The 17,258-nt window shown below is 53.0% G+C and overlaps 1 protein-coding gene across 3 annotated transcripts in view; it reads right to left on the bottom strand.

Moving 5' to 3' along the window:
- Positions 1–1,897, bottom strand: part of LOC142309916 (uncharacterized) — a 43,050-nt gene extending 41,153 nt beyond the window's left edge. For all 3 annotated transcript variants that reach the window (XM_075347382.1, XM_075347384.1, XM_075347383.1), the window contains exon 1: positions 1,526–1,897. In XM_075347382.1, coding sequence (XP_075203497.1) covers positions 1,526–1,891 — 366 coding nt within the window. In that variant the 5' untranslated portion in view covers positions 1,892–1,897. The remainder of the gene's footprint in view (positions 1–1,525) is intronic.
- Positions 1,898–17,258: the final 15,361 nt, after the last annotated feature.

Here is a 17,258-nt window from a genome sequence, read left to right as displayed (position 1 = left end):
CATTATACAGTGTGGGAGCTAATTCAGGGACTATTATACAGTTTAGGGCTACTGTGGGGGTATTCATAAACTGTGGCTACTATTGTGGAGGCCATTATACAGTGTGGGAGCTAAAGTAGAGACCATTAAACAGTCTACAGTTATGGCTACTGTGGGGGTCATCCTATACTGTGGGGACTACTGTGGAGGTCATTATACAGTGTGGGGGCCATTATACAGTGCAGGTTTTCTGTGAGGTTCATTATACAGTATGAGGGCTACTATGGGGGTCATTATACTGTGTTTTGAGGGAGCAGTAAGGACATCATACTGTGTATAAGAGTGCTGTGGGGACATCATACTGTGTATAGCGGAGCAGTGGGTCAATCGTACTATTGGTTACGGTTGTTTTGGGTATATTATACTGTTTATAGTGGCACTGTGGGTCCATCAAACTGTCTATAGGGGAGCTGTGGGGACATTATACTGTGCATAGGGGAGATATTGGCTCATTACACTGTGTATAGGAAACCTGTTGGCAAATTATACTGTGTATAGGGGAAGTGTGAAGACATACTGGGTATGGAGAAACTGTAAATTGGGTTACTCAAGGAACATTATTAAATTATAAGGGGGCAATTAAGAATGGTATAGGGCCACTCAGAGTACAGTGAACATCAAAGGTGCACATGTGGGCTTTATTAATTTGTGGGCACTGTTTTCATGGGCACTTCCACAGAGCATTGACATTTTCTAGGGTGCAATTTTACTATTTAGAGGACACAAAGGCAGCATTATTATTCTGTAAGGAGCACAGTGGTGGACATTATTATGTGGGGCACTAAGAGGAGTGCTGTTATTGTGCCAAACAGGACAAGTAGTAAGCGTAGTAAGCTCGGTATTGGGGTATCAGCAGGATGAGGAGGTTGTGCAGGTTGGGAACAGATGGGGAAGGTGCAAGAAATGTGAGAAGTCAAATATGTCTTTGTTGCAATCTCTGCAGATAGATCTTGGCTTGAGGAAGTTGTCATGTTGGTCTGGGCCAGTTGGAAAACAAAGGAAAAGTGAGCAACTCCATCAGAAATAATGTCAGCTGTAAGTCATCATCTATAACTGTACTGTAATCTCTTACATGTTTTGCAGCACTGGCATGTACCACTATATGGTCACCATATGGCGGTAATATTGGTGTTGGTCTTTGTGTAGATTTATTTTCAGTAACAGTCTGGTCATCTGCAGAACTCAGTACCCAGATGTCCACTTACTACAATTCTTGAAATACTATGACATGTCAAGCGTTTTACGAAACAGCAGATATTTTTTAAAAACATATTCATGGGACGTTTGCTTTTTCAAGAAAATGTCAAACTATTATCCATTATACCCAATTATACGCCTAACACAAAACTCGTTCCACATCCAGACAATACAATATAGGTGTTTGAGAAGACAATATACATGTTGCCTTCTAATCCACAATCACCAAATATAAAATGGTTTATTTAGTAAAAGTTGTTAGTATTCTAGGCTTTTAGTCGTCACTCACCCCCACAATTGCTGGTGGACTTTTCCAAACTTTATAGTAAAATAGTGGTGTTTCTGATGCTTGTGAAGTTACAGGATTAGATCTCTGGTATTGCGATGATGAAATCACATCATGTAGAGGAATCTGAGAGTCTGTATTCCAGTGCTGAGTACTGAACGACCTGTCTGAATCCGGCAGAGGTGTAGTCCATATTGGTACATCAAAAATCGTATCATACGCAGGAGGTTGGGTACATTCATTCACTGGAGGTGCAGCAGGTGGAACAGTGATCCCATTCCACATTTGTATTCCAGGAATATCATTATATTCTGGGGGGGCATAATGGACTTGGTTCCGCGTGGTGGCTTCATTCATTTGTACGGACATCACCGACAGTTACTGTGAAAGAAAAAACAGATTTGCATTACTGAAAAGACTCTAATTGAAAATATGTGTATAACACATAAGGGTGTTTTACACGCTGTGACAAAGCTAACGATATATCGTCGAAGTCACGGTGTTTGTGACACACATCCGGCGTCGTTAGCGACATCGCAGCGTGTGACATCTAGGAGCGGCGATCAACGATCGCAAAAACGTCAAAAATCGTTGATCGTTGAAACGGGGCTCTTTTTCATAGTATCATTGGTGGTGCATGCCGCTGATTGTTCGACGTTTCTGCGGCATCACACATCGCTATGTGTGACACTGCAGGAACGACGAACATCTCCTTACCTGCGTCCACCGGCAATGAGGAAGGAAGAAGGTGGACGGGATATTCTGCCCGCTCATCTCCGCCCCTCCGCTTCTATTGGACGGCTGCCGTGTGACGTCGCTGTAATGCCGCATGAACCACCCCCTTAGAAAGGAGGCGATTCGCCGGCCACAGCAACGTCGCAGGGAAGGCAAGTCCGTGTGATGGGTGTAAGGGATGTTGTGTGCCACGGGCAGTGATTTGCCCATGTCGCACAACCAACGGGGGCGGGTACGCTCGCTAGCGATATCGATAGCAATATCGCAGCGTGTAAAGTGCCCTTAAGGCATACTAGGACTGTAATAAACCTCTTTTGATCTATTTATTGTAAATACAGCCTCATTAATATCCAGGTGAACTCAACCTATCTGGATAAAGAAAAATGGATGTTAATCAGTGATATTCAAAACCAAAAATTCAGATTCTGCACTGTGTTGTTAAAGTGATTGTCCACTACTCGTACAACCCCTTCTTAGTATGAATATTCACCACCGCTAAGATAAAAACACTTGTACTCACTTCCAGTGCTGGCGCCATTCCAGTGGTGTTGGCACTCACACTCCTGGGGACATTTGAAGTTGTTGCGTCATGTGAGCCCTACGCCCAATCCCCCTGGCATTCGGATGTATCAAACATCAATAGGAGCTAAGAGAGCAGCCGCAGTTCTGGCTTCATTTTGATGACCAATTTGTCTGAAGGTGGGTAGAGTGAAGATGGGTTCATTGGGCGTAGGGCTCGCATGACGTAAAAACTTCACGTGAGCTTCAGGATAGCGAGTGCTGACACTGGAAAAAGAGCCAGCACTTGAAGTGAGTATTAGTGTTTTCCTCTTATTCAGATTGAGAAGGGGTTGTCCAAGTAGTAGACAACCCTTTTATCAGTACACTGCAGAATCAGAATTTTTAAACTACTTGACTTGTACAAATGGTCCAAAAATTATCCATGTATGAGGCAGATGCCTTGTTTGCTGATGTTTATACACAGGCGGCGCAAGCAGAGGAAGACATAACTTTTCACAAGGGGAAATTCCAATTCTGGTTTGGGGGTACAAGGGCTTTATTCCTTTCAAAGTGAAGAAGCAATAGCTTTTCCACAAACCTCTAAAAATGTTATTTAGGGAACAGGAACAGGTTAGCTGTTTTTAAAGTGAAAATGCACTGAAGCAAGACGTAAAAAAATTAGCCTTAGGGCGGCTTTGCACGTTGCAACATCGCACGTGCGATGTCGGTGGGGTCAAATCGAAAGTGACGCACATCCAGTGTCACTTTCGACATCGTAGTGTGTAAATCCTAGATGATACGATTAACGAGCGCAAAAACGTCGTTATCGTATCATCGGTGTAGGCTCCGACTTTTTCAAAATCACGCTGCCGTGACAGGTACGATGTTGTTCCTCGTTCCTGCGGCAGCACACATCGCTGTGTATGAAGCCGCAGGAGCGAGGAACATCTCCTTACCTGCAGCCGGCGGCTATACGGAAGGAAGAAGGTGGGCGGGATGTTTACATCCTGCTCATCTCCGCCCCTCCACTTTGATTGGCCGCCTGCCGTGTGACGTCGCTCTGACGTTGTACGACCCGCCCCCTTAGGAAAGAGGCGGGACGCCGGCCAGAGCGACGTCACAGGACAGGTGAGTGCATGTGAAGCTGGCGTAGCGATAATGTTCGCTACGCCAGGAATCACAAGATGTCGCTGCTGCGACGGGGGCGGTGACTATCGCGTGCGACATCGCAGCATCGGCTTACGATGTTGCAACGTGCAAAGCCCGCCTTACTGTTACATGTTTGTATACCTTCATGAAAGTACACTTTAAGGCAGAAAGATTATATGTATAAAACACAATGGATAACCATGACCCTGGAATTGCTGACTCCGGTCTTCCTCCCGTCTCCTTCCACCATTCCCATTCTTATCTAAAATGACTACGCAGACACCGAATATCTTTGGATAGTTCTGGCCATAGCAGCCATTTATTAACATAAATACATAACCAATAAAATTGCAATATGGTAAGGTCCTTGAAGCTACGACCCTGGTGATTCCCATAAACCGAACCATAAAACCAACTTGCTCCCAGCCGTTACCCACACTGGCTCAGGCGCACCAAACTGTAAGGGTTAATCCTTCGTTAACCCCAACACACCCACAGGGGCCCCGACATCCCCGTCGGGATTCCCCTCCAAATCACCAGGTGACCAGCAATTGTGCCAATAAGGGGATCCACACCCGTATGGATTCCCCGAACAATTTTAAACCAACTTCAAGGACCCACCAATAACACGCCATTCAGCCACTACGACCCGAGAAACCCCCCCCACCCCCCACCCCGTCTCCCATATGATGCACACCCAGACATACCATAAATATCAGGGAGGGCGGGCGGGACTCTTCCTTCAGCCAGGGGAGCGGGAAAGTGCCGCTCCTCCCCTTTGGCCATCCAATCCTTTCAAAACGGGCTCGCTCCCCCTCCCCCCACCCATGACACCCTGACCTCCCCACCAATCAGGGGTCATGCCGGCCTCCGCAAATGCCCCGGGGGGGGGGAGGGGGGGCAATGCTCCGTCCTCTCTTGACCCTGGAATTGCTGACTCCGGTCTTCCTCCCGTCTCCTTCCACCTTTCCCATTCTTATCTAAAATGACTACGCAGACACCGAATATCTTTGGATAATTCTGGCCATAGCAGCCATTTATTAACATAAATACATAACCAATAAAATTGCAATATGGTAAGGTCCTTGAAGCTACGACCCTGGTGATTCCCATAAACCGAACCATAAAACCAACTTGCTCCCAGCCGTTACCCACACTGGCTCAGGCGCACCAAACTGTAAGGGTTAATCCTTCGTTAACCCCAACACACCCACAGGGGCCCCGACATCCCCGTCGGGATTCCCCTCCAAATCACCAGGTGACCAGCAATTGTGCCAATAAGGGGATCCACACCCGTATGGATTCCCCGAACAATTTTAAACCAACTTCAAGGACCCACCAATAACACGCCACAACGAAGGCACCTTGATAACCTTCAAGTGCCTGAGACCCCCCTCAACCTCAGGGCCCTTTCAATACCTCCCTGCAGGCCGAGGGCCCACAAATCGATCCCTACCGCATTTAAGTGTACCCCGTCCGCCAACCAAAATTCCTCTTCCGTCCTTTCCAACTCCACATGCCGGATACAAACACCCCCATTCCGACTAACAAACTTTGAAATCGCCCTATTAACCTTTGCCCGCGCCTTGTTCAGCCTATCAACAGACCGCGCTTTCCGCCAACTCCTTCTCGCCACCATCTCTGACCAAACCACCGTAATCCCTGGAAAGGACACCCATAGCCGTAACAAGTCGTGCTTGATGTCTTTTATTAGGATTCTGAAAGGCCTTTCCCCTAGATCGTTCCCCCCAACGTGTAAAACCAAAACTTCAGGAGGCCTGTCTAATCGGGCATGTTTATGCACCTCTTGTAACACCCTGCTCCACCCTAACCCCCGAACCCCGAGCCATCGTACGAGAGCCACGTCCCTGGCGAAGCCTAACTGTCTCCCGTTCCTTCTCGCATCCGCTCGCCGGGCTCCCCAATACACGTAGGAATGGCCCAGGATCCAGACCAGCGGGGGGGAGGGAAGGGGTGTTTCTGCAATACAAAAGCACAAACAAACAACCATTTTAGTGCCTGATACCCTCAAAACGAAACACCCACACCCCGGCGCCCCCCCCCCCCCCATTCACCGTAAGAGTCCCCACTCAGTTTCCGACCACCGCCTGGGGGCGGACGTATAACTTAAAACGCCCCGACTTCCACCTACCAATCTGTTTAACCGCGTCTTCAGACAAACCGCACATGAATGCCTCTGTTGCCGCCCCTATGCGAAAAGAATGCGATCCGAAAGACTTAGGATCTAACCCCAACGACTTCAAACACGCCCTGAAAACACTCACAACTGATATCGTGATAAGAAAGACCCGTCGTCATGACATAACAGCGGGCCGTCCACCTTTTTACGAATCTGTTCAAAATTCTGGAAACACCTCAACGGGCACATATCCGATCCCCCAACCGCTCCCAAACACACTCGCTTCCCTGCCCCCCGTTGATCAGTTTTAGATTTTCTTATCCAAAATTCAATTCCCCTGTCCACCGCCATAATGTCACCACGACTCAAACCCCCAGGGGACAACTTACTGGGAGATACCAATTCCCCCACCCGCAAGGCTCCAAAAAACGCCAATGAAAACGCCAACCTAAACAAATGTTCCTCAAACGGAGATGTACAGACCTCCCCCAACACCCCACCCAGCCGTTCCAATAATCCGAATGACACTGGTCGTCTACCATCCAGTAGCTTTCGTCCTCTGCGAAAACCCTTCAACGCCTGGACAACCAAAAAACACTTAGTTAAATCTCGTAACCCTCGTAACCGGAAACCAAATGCTAACCCTGCCATGAAACGATTTGCCTTCGCAACTGACCACCCTGCTACCGCCACTTCCCCCAACTTTTCCAACAATATTCCCAACTGATCCTCTTCAGAAAAATCCCCACCCTGCAACCATTGCTCCCAAAGCCCCCATGCTGCCTGATATGCTGTCCACGTGTTTCCCGACAAGGACGCCCGAATTAGCGGTCCCGCTGCCCGAAGACCACGTTCCAAAGGTGTGCTGGGCACTCCAACCCGCTGGACTCTGCCTCTGGTGCGCAAACCCGGAACCGATCCCACTGAAAACGAGAGAGGGAATCAGCTATTAGGTTCTGAACACCTGGCACATGAGTCGCCGTAATACATGCGTTAATTTGCAGACAAACCAATACCAATTCCCGTAACACCCGAACGACCGGAGGAGAGGACGCCGAAAACTGATTAATCGCCAGTACCACCCCCATGTTGTCACAGTTAAAACGAATCTTCTTGTTTGCCAACTGGCCTCTCCAAAGATGAAGTGCCACCATTATTGGAAAAATTTCCAATAGCGCCACATTCTTTGTCAAGCCTGCAGCCGTCCAGTTGTCCGGCCACCGACCCACACACCACTGACCCTGGAAGAAAGCTCCGAAACCTGAACTGCCCGCCGCATCCGTAAACAACTCCAAGTCAAAATTGTCCACTGCATCCTCCATGAGCAGGGAACGACCGTTGTAGTGTTCCAAAAACCGTCCCCAAACTGCTAAGTCCGCTTTGTGTTCTGCTGATAACCGAACGTAATGGTGCGGAGCAAGCACCCCCGCCGTTGCCCTGGCAAGTTGTCGTGAAAAAATCCGGCCCATTGGCATCACCCGACAAGCAAAGTTAAGTTTTCCCAGTAGGGACTGCACTTCCCTTAATTGCAGTTTCTTCACCCGCCATGCCCTTGCCACCTCGTCCCTCATGGCCGCAACCTTGTCCTCAGGAAGCCGGACTTCCCAGGCCACTGAATCGATAACAATGCCCAGAAAACTTAAACTAGTAGTCGGTCCCACCGTTTTTTCAGGCGCCAAGGGGACCCCAAAGCGGTCCGCAACCCACTCCATAGTTGCCAAGATCCCGGCACACTGCGCCGAATCGGCAGGACCTACACACAAAAAATCATCGAGGTAATGTACCAATGCTGACAAGCCCGAAACGTCCCGAACAACCCACTCCAAAAAGCAACTAAACGTTTCGAAAAATGCGCATGAGATTGAGCACCCCATGGGCAAACAGCGATCTACAAAATACCCCCCCTCCCAAAAGCAACCCAACAACCGGACACAATCTGCATGCACTGGCAAAAGCCGAAAAGCTGATTCAATATCTGTCTTAGCCATAAGTGCCCCCTTTCCACATTTTTTTACCCATCTTGTGGCCTCATCAAATGACGTATAAACCACCGAACACAGTTCAGCCGGTATCCCGTCATTGACCAACCTACCTCTTGGGTAAGACAGATGGTGAATCAGCCGGAATTTTCCCGGCTCCTTTTTTGGCACCACCCCCAGCGGCGAGACCACCAGATCAGGAAAAGGAGGGGCCTGGAACGGCCCCGCCATCCTCCCCAAAGCCACTTCCTTGCCTAATTTTTCGGCCACGACCACCGAATGCTGGTAAGCTGACAAAAGGTTCTTCATCGCCGCCGGCACATTAAAATTGGGAGCCGGAATTCTGAAACCCTCCCCAAATCCCAACCGCAAAACTTCAGCTTTCTCCCTATCAGGGTACCTATTTAGGTACGGAAGTGTTACATCTCGTGGCTCTCCTGAGGCAAGGACTGAGGCAGTCTCCCATTCCTTGCCTGCCACGAGCACTCCTGCTCAGCAGCGCCGAAGGTCTGCCAGACTGCAGGAGATACCTTCTCAGAGAGGCAGCAGAAGGGTGACACCTAGTGGTTCTCCTGTTACAAGGAGTGAAGCGGTCTCCCATTCCTGGCCTGCCGCAGACTCTCCTGCTCAGCGGCCCCGAAGGTCTGCGAGGCTGCGCAATGTGCAGAGGTTTACTGCTCAGGGAAGCAGTGAGATTCCCGTTATCTCTCCACATTGTGAGACCGAGGATCCCGCCTCTATTTCCCAGAGGCAGGAGGGTGAGCATGTGCAATGCGTGGTGGGTCCTGATTCGCTCACTGACGTCACACGGCTTGATGACAAGGCTGGTGACGTGGTGAATCCTGACTGGCCAGGCTGGGACGTCGTGGACCCTGATTGGGTCAAGTCCGTCATCTCCGCCTCGCGCCCGCCCTCGGGTGGAGCTGCACCTCCTTAAAAGCTCCCCCTGCCATCATGGCGGCGCGCGACCGTCCTTCTATGTTTGGATGTCTGGCAGCGTGCTGCCACGCCACTGCTCAGGCATTACTGTCTCTTGTGGGCTTGGCCCTTGCTGCTCCGGCAGTACCTCGTTTGCAGGCCGTGTTCCTGCCTTGCTGCTCCGGCAGTACCCCCGTCAACAGGCCGTGTTCCTGTCCCAGGTGAGCTCCTCAAGTCTCCATTGGACTCACCTGGTTATTGAAAGCACACGTGCGTGGGCACCTCTGTGCTACCCTCGTGCCATATTCTCGTGACTTCCACTGGCACACGTGCGTGGGCACCTCTGTGCTTCCCCGTGCAACAGGTACACCGAGCCGTGAGATCTGTGCCATACAACCCTCACGGGTTAGGGCAGATCGGTGTACATAGATCGTCTGTGACATTCCAGACGATCGCTAGCAGCAACCCGCTCACTCTTCACCCACCATAGCGGCGGTCCCTTACACCGCACAGTGGACCTTGACCGGCGGAAGCAGTCCATTTCCCATCTTGGCACGCTTCCCCGGGTCCCCCTCGTAACATTACGGTCGCGCCAAAGGTCTGGCTATGGCTGAAGAGCAGCAGCAGTTGCTGCGTTATGTGCAGCAGTTGGAGTCACGATTGGCAGCAGTGGAGCAGTCTTCCTCCGATAAGACTACTCTGACGACAGTCGCCACCCAGGCGGCTACCCAGGCTGTGCTATTGGGCGGAAGGTCTCCTCGCCTTGCGCTTCCAGAGCGCTTTAGCGGCAACAGCTCTGAGTGCCGTGGTTTTATAAACCAGGTTACCACCTACTTAGAGCTGTCCGCGACTCTTTACGCTACCGAGAAGGCGAAGGTAGCCTTCGTCCAGTCCCTGCTCACAGGGAGAGCGCTGAAGTGGTCCACGCTGTTGTGGGAGCGCGGAGATCGTGTGGTGAATAACTTAGCAGCTTATCTTGGGGCCATGAGAATGGTGTTCCTCGGGCCTCAAGTCACCCACGATTCCGCGCTGCGCCTCCTACGACTTCGGCAAGGGTCTGCTTCAGTCGGGGACTTTGCTGTACACTTTAGGACACTGGCCGCAGAGCTGGACTGGCCAGATAAGGTCCTTGTCCCTGTGTTTTGGGAGGGCCTGGCAGGGTTTGTCAAAGACGCACTGGCCACACATGAGGTGCCTGCCACTTTAGAGTCCTTGATTCAGGTTGCCTCTCGCATAGACATCCGCCAGGCGGAGCGAAGGCTCGAGGTCTCTTCAGCACCCACGTCTTCTCGGCCTAAAAAGCGTCTGACTCCCGTCTTCCATCAGACAGGTCCCCCAGCCAGTCCTGTAGGCGACTCCGTGGAGTCAAGGGAGGTGTCCAAGGTGGTCTCCTCTGCCCCAGGTTCTCGGTCTTGTGTCATCTGCTTTTCCTGTGGGCAGAGGGGACACATAGCTACCCTATGTCCCAAACCGTCGGGAAAAGACAGCGTCTAGTTTCTATCAGAGGGGGGACTCTAGACGCTACTTCTCCCTCTAGGTTGACTATCAGCGCCCAGTTGCAGTTCGGCACTACTCTCTTCTCTGCCCTGGCTTGCTTGGACTCAGGCGCTGAAGGCAATTTCATCTCGACCTCCCTGGCAACCCGATACTCAGTTCCCCTGGTTCTGTTGCCCAAGCCACTCAGGGTCCGGGTAGTCGACGGGTCCATACTACTCGATCCTATCACCCAGATCACCATCCCTCTCAGGATGGATGTACCACCGGTACACCATGAGCAGGTGTCCTTCCTGGTGCTTCCAGGGGGGACGGATGAGATCCTACTGGGCCTTCCCTGGTTGAGACAGCATGCTCCTATACTCAACTGGGCAACAGGGGAGATCTCATCCTGGGCAGGATCCTGTAGAGAGCACCTCGTGACTACCGAACCACCCGCTACCATTAGGTCGGTTGGGTCCTCAGGGAATACTGAGGGGCCGGGTTTACCGACACCTTATGAGGCCTACAGGGATGTCTTTTCTAAAAGGGCTGCAGATACTCTTCCTCCCCACCGGCCATATGATTGCCGAATAGACCTGAAGCCAGGCTCCGAGCCCCCTAGGGGCAGAGTGTATCCACTCTCTGCTCCAGAGACGGAGGCTATGTCCAAATATATTCAGGACAGCCTGGCGAAGGGGTTCATTCGCAAGTCTATTTCACCGGCTGGTGCAGGGTTCTTTTTTGTGCAGAAGAAGGAAGGGGATCTGCGCCCCTGTATTGATTACAGGGGATTAAATGCAATCACAATCAAGAACAAATACCCTTTGCCCCTCATTACTGAGCTATTTGATCGATTCCGCGGGGCAAAGGTCTTCACAAAGCTGGATCTACGCGGGGCGTATAATCTAGTGCGAGTCCGAAAGGGCGATGAGTGGAAGACCGCCTTTAACACCAGGGACGGTCACTACGAGTATCTAGTAATGCCCTTCGGACTCTGCAATGCCCCTGCCGTATTTCAAGACTTTGTGAATGACATTTTCCGGGATTTGTATCTTTCCGTGGTTGCATACCTGGATGACATTCTTATCTTCTCCCCCGATCTTACCACCCATCGGAGGGATGTCATCCGAGTACTTAAGAGGCTCCGCACCCATTCGTGATATGCTAAGCTGGAAAAGTGCGTTTTTGAACAGGAATCCTTGCCGTTCCTGGGGTACATAGTGTCCAGTCAGGGGTTAGCAATGGATCTGGGGAAGTTGGAGACAGTGATGAACTGGCCTGAGCCCCGCTCGCTGAAGGCGATCCAGCGATTCTTGGGGTTTATCAATTATTATCGCCAGTTCATTCCCAACTTCTCGACGGTGGCAGCACCCATCATTGCCCTTACCCGCAAGGGCGCTAATCCCAAAGCATGGACACGGGAAACGGTAGAGGCATTTCACACTCTCAAAACTCACTTCTCCAGAGCTCCCATCCTTCATCGTCCAGACATCTCCAAACCCTTCCTACTGGAGGTAGACGCCTCTTCGGTCGGTGCAGGTGCAGTCCTGTACCAGAAAAACGAACGAGGAAGGAAACATCCGTGTTTCTTTTTCTCCAAGACCTTTTCTCCGGCCGAGAGGAACTACTCCATAGGGGATAGGGAGTTACTGGCGATGAAACTAGCATTCCAGGAATGGCGGCATCTCCTGGAGGGTGCGAAGCATCCATTTGAGGTTTTTTCTGACCACAAAAACCTCACATACCTCCAGACAGCACAACGCCTGAACCCAAGGCAGGCCCGTTGGTCTTTATTCTTCTCCTGGTTCCGCTTTATTATCCGCCACCTGGCCGGTGAGAAGAACGTACGGGCCGATGCCTTGTCACGTTGTATGGTTGTGTTGGAGGACGAGGAGGAGCCTCGTCTTATACTACCCCCGGACAGCTTGAGGATGGTCACTCCCACTTCTTTGGACCAGGTGCCACCTGGCAAAACCCTCGTTCCCCCTGAACTACGGAACGAGGTGCTATCGTGGGCCCATGCCTCCAAGGTCGGGGGTCACTTCGGGGTCAAAAGGACCAGAGACCTGGTGACCAGGCATTATTGGTGGCCGAGACTACCCCAGGACATACAGGAATATGTGGGAGCCTGTATGTCGTGTGCTCGGAATAAGCCGTCCCGGCAGAGACCGGCAGGTCTTCTTCACCCACTGCCAGTGCCGGATCGTCCCTGGGAAGTGGTGGGGATGGACTTCCTGGGAGATCTGCCCAAGTCAGCAGGGCACAGGGTCGTATGGGTCATCATGGACCACTTCTCTAAAATGGTCCACTTGGTGCCTCTCCCACGACTCCCGACGTCACGTGCTCTCGCCACCTTGTTCATTCGGCATGTATTTAGGTTGCATGGCATGCCTGACAAGGTGGTGAGCGACCAGGGTCCCCAGTTCGCGTCTCGCTTCTGGAGAGAGCTCTGTAAGCTCCTGCAGATAGAGCTGAACATCTCCTCCGCATACCATCCCGAGACCAATGGACTAGTGGAGAGGACTAATCAGACCTTGGTAACTTACCTCCGCCATTTTATATCCGCGCACCACGACAACTGGGCTAACCTCCTTCCTTGGGCCGAATTTGCCATTAACAATTCGGTCCATGAATCCTCTGGCCAGACTCCGTTCCTACTCAATAACGGACAACATCCCAGAGTCCCGGTTCCGATGCCCATTACGTCACCCGATACTAGAGTGGAGGATTGGGCGACCAAGGCCCGGGAGATCTGGGATGACACCCAAGAGGCTCTTAAAAGGGCTAAAGACCGGATGGTGACAACGGCTGATGTTCGCCGCCGCCCTGCACCATCCTTCGCCCCTGGTGACCTAGTATGGCTGTCCTCTAAGAATGTTAACCTACGGGTACAGGCAGCCAAATTCGCCCCTAGGTATCTGGGTCCGTTTAAAGTACTACAGCAGGTAAACCCAGTGGCATATCGACTCCAGCTCCCTCCACGCTGGGCTATAGCCAACACCTTTCACGTGTCCCTCTTGAAACCATGTACGACTTAATAAATTCTCGGGGTCCCTGCCGGCTCAAACCGACTCCCCAACCGACGACCCTGAGGTGGCAAAACTTGTGGAGACAAAAGTCATACAGGGCAAGAGGTACTACCTCGTGGAGTGGGCCGGCCGTGGTCCGGAGCATAGATCCTGGGAGTTGGAGGATCATATCCGCGCCCCGGGTTTGATAGCGGCATTAGAGCACGGACAGGGGGGGGCCTAGACGGGGGGGTAATGTTACATCTCGTGGCTCTCCTGAGGCAAGGACTGAGGCAGTCTCCCATTCCTTGCCTGCCACGAGCACTCCTGCTCAGCAGCGCCGAAGGTCTGCCAGACTGCGCAGTGTGCAGGAGATACCTTCTCAGAGAGGCATCAGAAGGGTGACACCTAGTGGTTCTCCTGTTACAAGGAGTGAAGCGGTCTCCCATTCCTGGCCTGCCGCAGACTCTCCTGCTCAGCGGCCCCGAAGGTCTGCGAGGCTGCGCAATGTGCAGAGGTTTACTGCTCAGGGAAGCAGTGAGATTCCCGTTATCTCTCCACATTGTGAGACCGAGGATCCCGCCTCTATTTCCCAGAGGCAGGAGGGTGAGCATGTGCAATGCGTGGTGGGTCCTGATTCGCTCACTGACGTCACACGGCTTGATGACAAGGCTGGTGACGTGGTGAATCCTGACTGGCCAGGCTGGGACGTCGTGGACCCTGATTGGGTCAAGTCCGTCATCTCCGCCTCGCGCCCGCCCTCGGGTGGAGCTGCACCTCCTTAAAAGCTCCCCCTGCCATCATGGCGGCGCGCGACCGTCCTTCTATGTTTGGATGTCTGGCAGCGTGCTGCCACGCCACTGCTCAGGCATTACTGTCTCTTGTGGGCTTGGCCCTTGCTGCTCCAGCAGTACCTCGTTTGCAGGCCGTGTTCCTGCCTTGCTGCTCCGGCAGTACCCCCGTCAACAGGCCGTGTTCCTGTCCCAGGTGAGCTCCTCAAGTCTCCATTGGACTCACCTGGTTATTGAAAGAACACGTGCGTGGGCACCTCTGTGCTACCCTCGTGCCATATTCTCATGACTTCCACTGGCACACGTGCGTGGGCACCTCTGTGCTTCCCCGTGCAACAGGTACACCGAGCCATGAGATCTGTGCCATACAACCCTCACGGGTTAGGGCAGATCGGTGTACATAGATCGTCTGTGACATTCCAGACGATCGCTAGCAGCAACCCGCTCACTCTTCACCCACCATAGCGGCGGTCCCTTACACCGCACAGTGGACCTTGACCGGCGGAAGCAGTCCATTTACCATCTTGGCACGCTTCCCCGGGTCCCCCTCGTAACACGGAAGCATCGCGGCTAAGCTCACCGGCGTCAGACCCTTGGGTATGAGTTGTTCCGGGCTTGAGTTTGCCTTTCTTAAAGCACTTTGCCGCTCCATGCGAGGTCCCATTACAATGGGTACAGAGGTGCTTAAAACGGCAGGTGGCCCCGAACTTGCATTGCCCCTCATTGAATTGCCAACACACGCCGGGCTTTTGCGATCCCCCCTGACCTTGTTGACTACCGGCACCCTGCGTTCCAGACTGGCTGGCCGACCCGGCCCCGCCCTGAAAGGGCTGGCCATACCTCGACGGCGCCATAACCCGTAACCACAACCCGATATCCTTTTGGTCCCATCTAATAGAAGGTCGAACGGCCTTCCGCTGACGAAACTGTTCGTCATACCTAAGCCATGTCTGTCCCCCATACACCCTGTAAGCCTCACCAATAGAGTCCATATAGCAAAACAAATGTGAACAGTTCTCCGGCGCCTTTTCGCCTATCACACTCGCCAAAATAGCAAAAGCCTGTAACCAATTAGTGAACGTCTGAGGGATCAAGCGCCATCGCCGCTTCTTCTCCTCTTCTTTCTTGCTATCATACTTTTTACCTTTGTCCAAATTAAATTTTGCCAACGGCAGCAGGGAGAAGATCTCTACGTATTCATCCTTCCAGATCTTCTCCCTCACCTCTGTCTTAAGATGGGAACCCAAGGGACCCTCAAAACAGACGAAAACCTCGCCCCGCGCCCGATCATCTAAATGAAGCCTGTCCTCCTTATTCTTTTCCGTCTGAACCGACACCGACACCGGGGAAGAAATACCTGCAACCGGCGTTTCACTAATGCCCAAGGGAGGTGGATTAATCCAAGCCCCCACTGGCCCTGAGTGTTCCCGTGCCCCCCCAATCCGCTCCAGCAACGTACGCACACAACCTATAAGCTCTCCCACCTCCCCCCTTCCTGACACATATCCTCCACCCCCCGTGGGTATCCCCTGACTAAACCCTGGGTGACCTACATCCCCCCTTGCGTTCTGGACCTGACAATACTGGGCAGACAAACAAGACATAGAACCATACTCACCGGGCTGCATGAGGGTAGAGGCCCCGCCAGCCGGACCACCAGACTCCTGACGTCCCTCCGGCTGCTCTGTAGACTCCCGGCTCCGCACCTCCGCTTCGCCGCCGTTGGCCCCTGCTGCTGCAGGGCCGGAAGATCCCTCCAGGAGCTGATCCTGTGGCTGATGTCCGCCCCCCCAGCCGGCTGCAACAGGGGGCTGTCTGCGGTCCTCCGGATCCTGCCGACGCAGCTCCCACATCCCACTCCACGGGGCCCCCCCGTCATTCGGGGCCTCTGCTGATGAGGGCCCTGCGCGCCAGGCCCGGTGCACTACCGATCCCAGCTGTCTTGATCCGCCCCCTCCGCTGGGGCCCGCCCCCTCATCCGTCCTCCACCGCAGACAGGGCTCAGGGCGCTCGGCAGGCACATCACCAGAGCGCCCCGCCGCAGCTCCGACATCCACCGTTGACACAGTGGGAGCAGGCCCCGCCCCCAACTCCAGCAGAGGCCTGCTCTCCACCGCTGGACCCGGCCGCACTCTTGAATTCCTCCCAGACCGGGGCCTGCTGGACTTTTTTGCACATGGCGCCCGGCCTGGAGGGTCCCCGGAGGGGCTTCTAGTGCGTCGCTGGGCCCGGGGAGTCACCTCAGGGGATAACCGCTCCGGCGGTCTGGATCTACGGAGGCGCCGCTCACGTGGGGGGGAGCCCCCACCGCCTCCCGACTCCCTCCGATGAGTCCCTGCACAGACGCCTGCAGCCAGCCTGGAGGATGGTCGCCAGCCGCCGCTCTCAGCCGCTCCAGGATTTGTTCCACCGACTCCATTGCCGCAGGTAAGGTGGCTGCGACTCTTCCTTCAGCCAGGGGAGCGGGAAAGTGCCGCTCCTCCCCTTTGGCCATCCAATCCTTTCAAAACGGGCTCGCTCCCCCTCCCCCCACCCATGACACCCTGACCTCCCCACCAATCAGGGGTCATGCCGGCCTCCGCAAATGCCCCGGGGGGGGGCAATGCTCCGTCCTCTCTGGAAATACATGGCTATGCATTGGCAGCCTCAGGTGATGGACAACAAAAAATAGCATTGGGCAGGCAAAGAGATATTAGCAGTACATGGCCAGCAACGGCAACCCTGGCAGCACCGACACTACTATATAGAGGAGAGGGAGAAAATGCCCAGGTAAGCATGTATCATTGGCACTTTCTTTTCCACATATATGGCAGATAACCTCATCTACTTGGGTAGGACAAAGTCACTGTCTAAGCTGAATCCTCTCTTTCACAGTACAATGAAGGCTGGATTTGACAGCCCATTCCTCTGCAGGGTGCTACTGGGGAAAGTCACCCTTCATGCAGCCATGGCAATAGCCATCTTGGACCTAGTCCTAACAAACAATGAGGGTATGGTTAAGGGACTAAGGTTAGCAGGAACACTGGGACTCAGCAATCA

The sequence above is a fragment of the Anomaloglossus baeobatrachus genome, chromosome 5, assembly GCF_048569485.1.
Source record: "Anomaloglossus baeobatrachus isolate aAnoBae1 chromosome 5, aAnoBae1.hap1, whole genome shotgun sequence".
NCBI lineage: Eukaryota > Metazoa > Chordata > Amphibia > Anura > Aromobatidae > Anomaloglossus > Anomaloglossus baeobatrachus.
The sequence above is the reverse complement of the archived record's forward strand: the minus strand, read 5'-3'. Positions and strand labels throughout refer to the sequence as shown.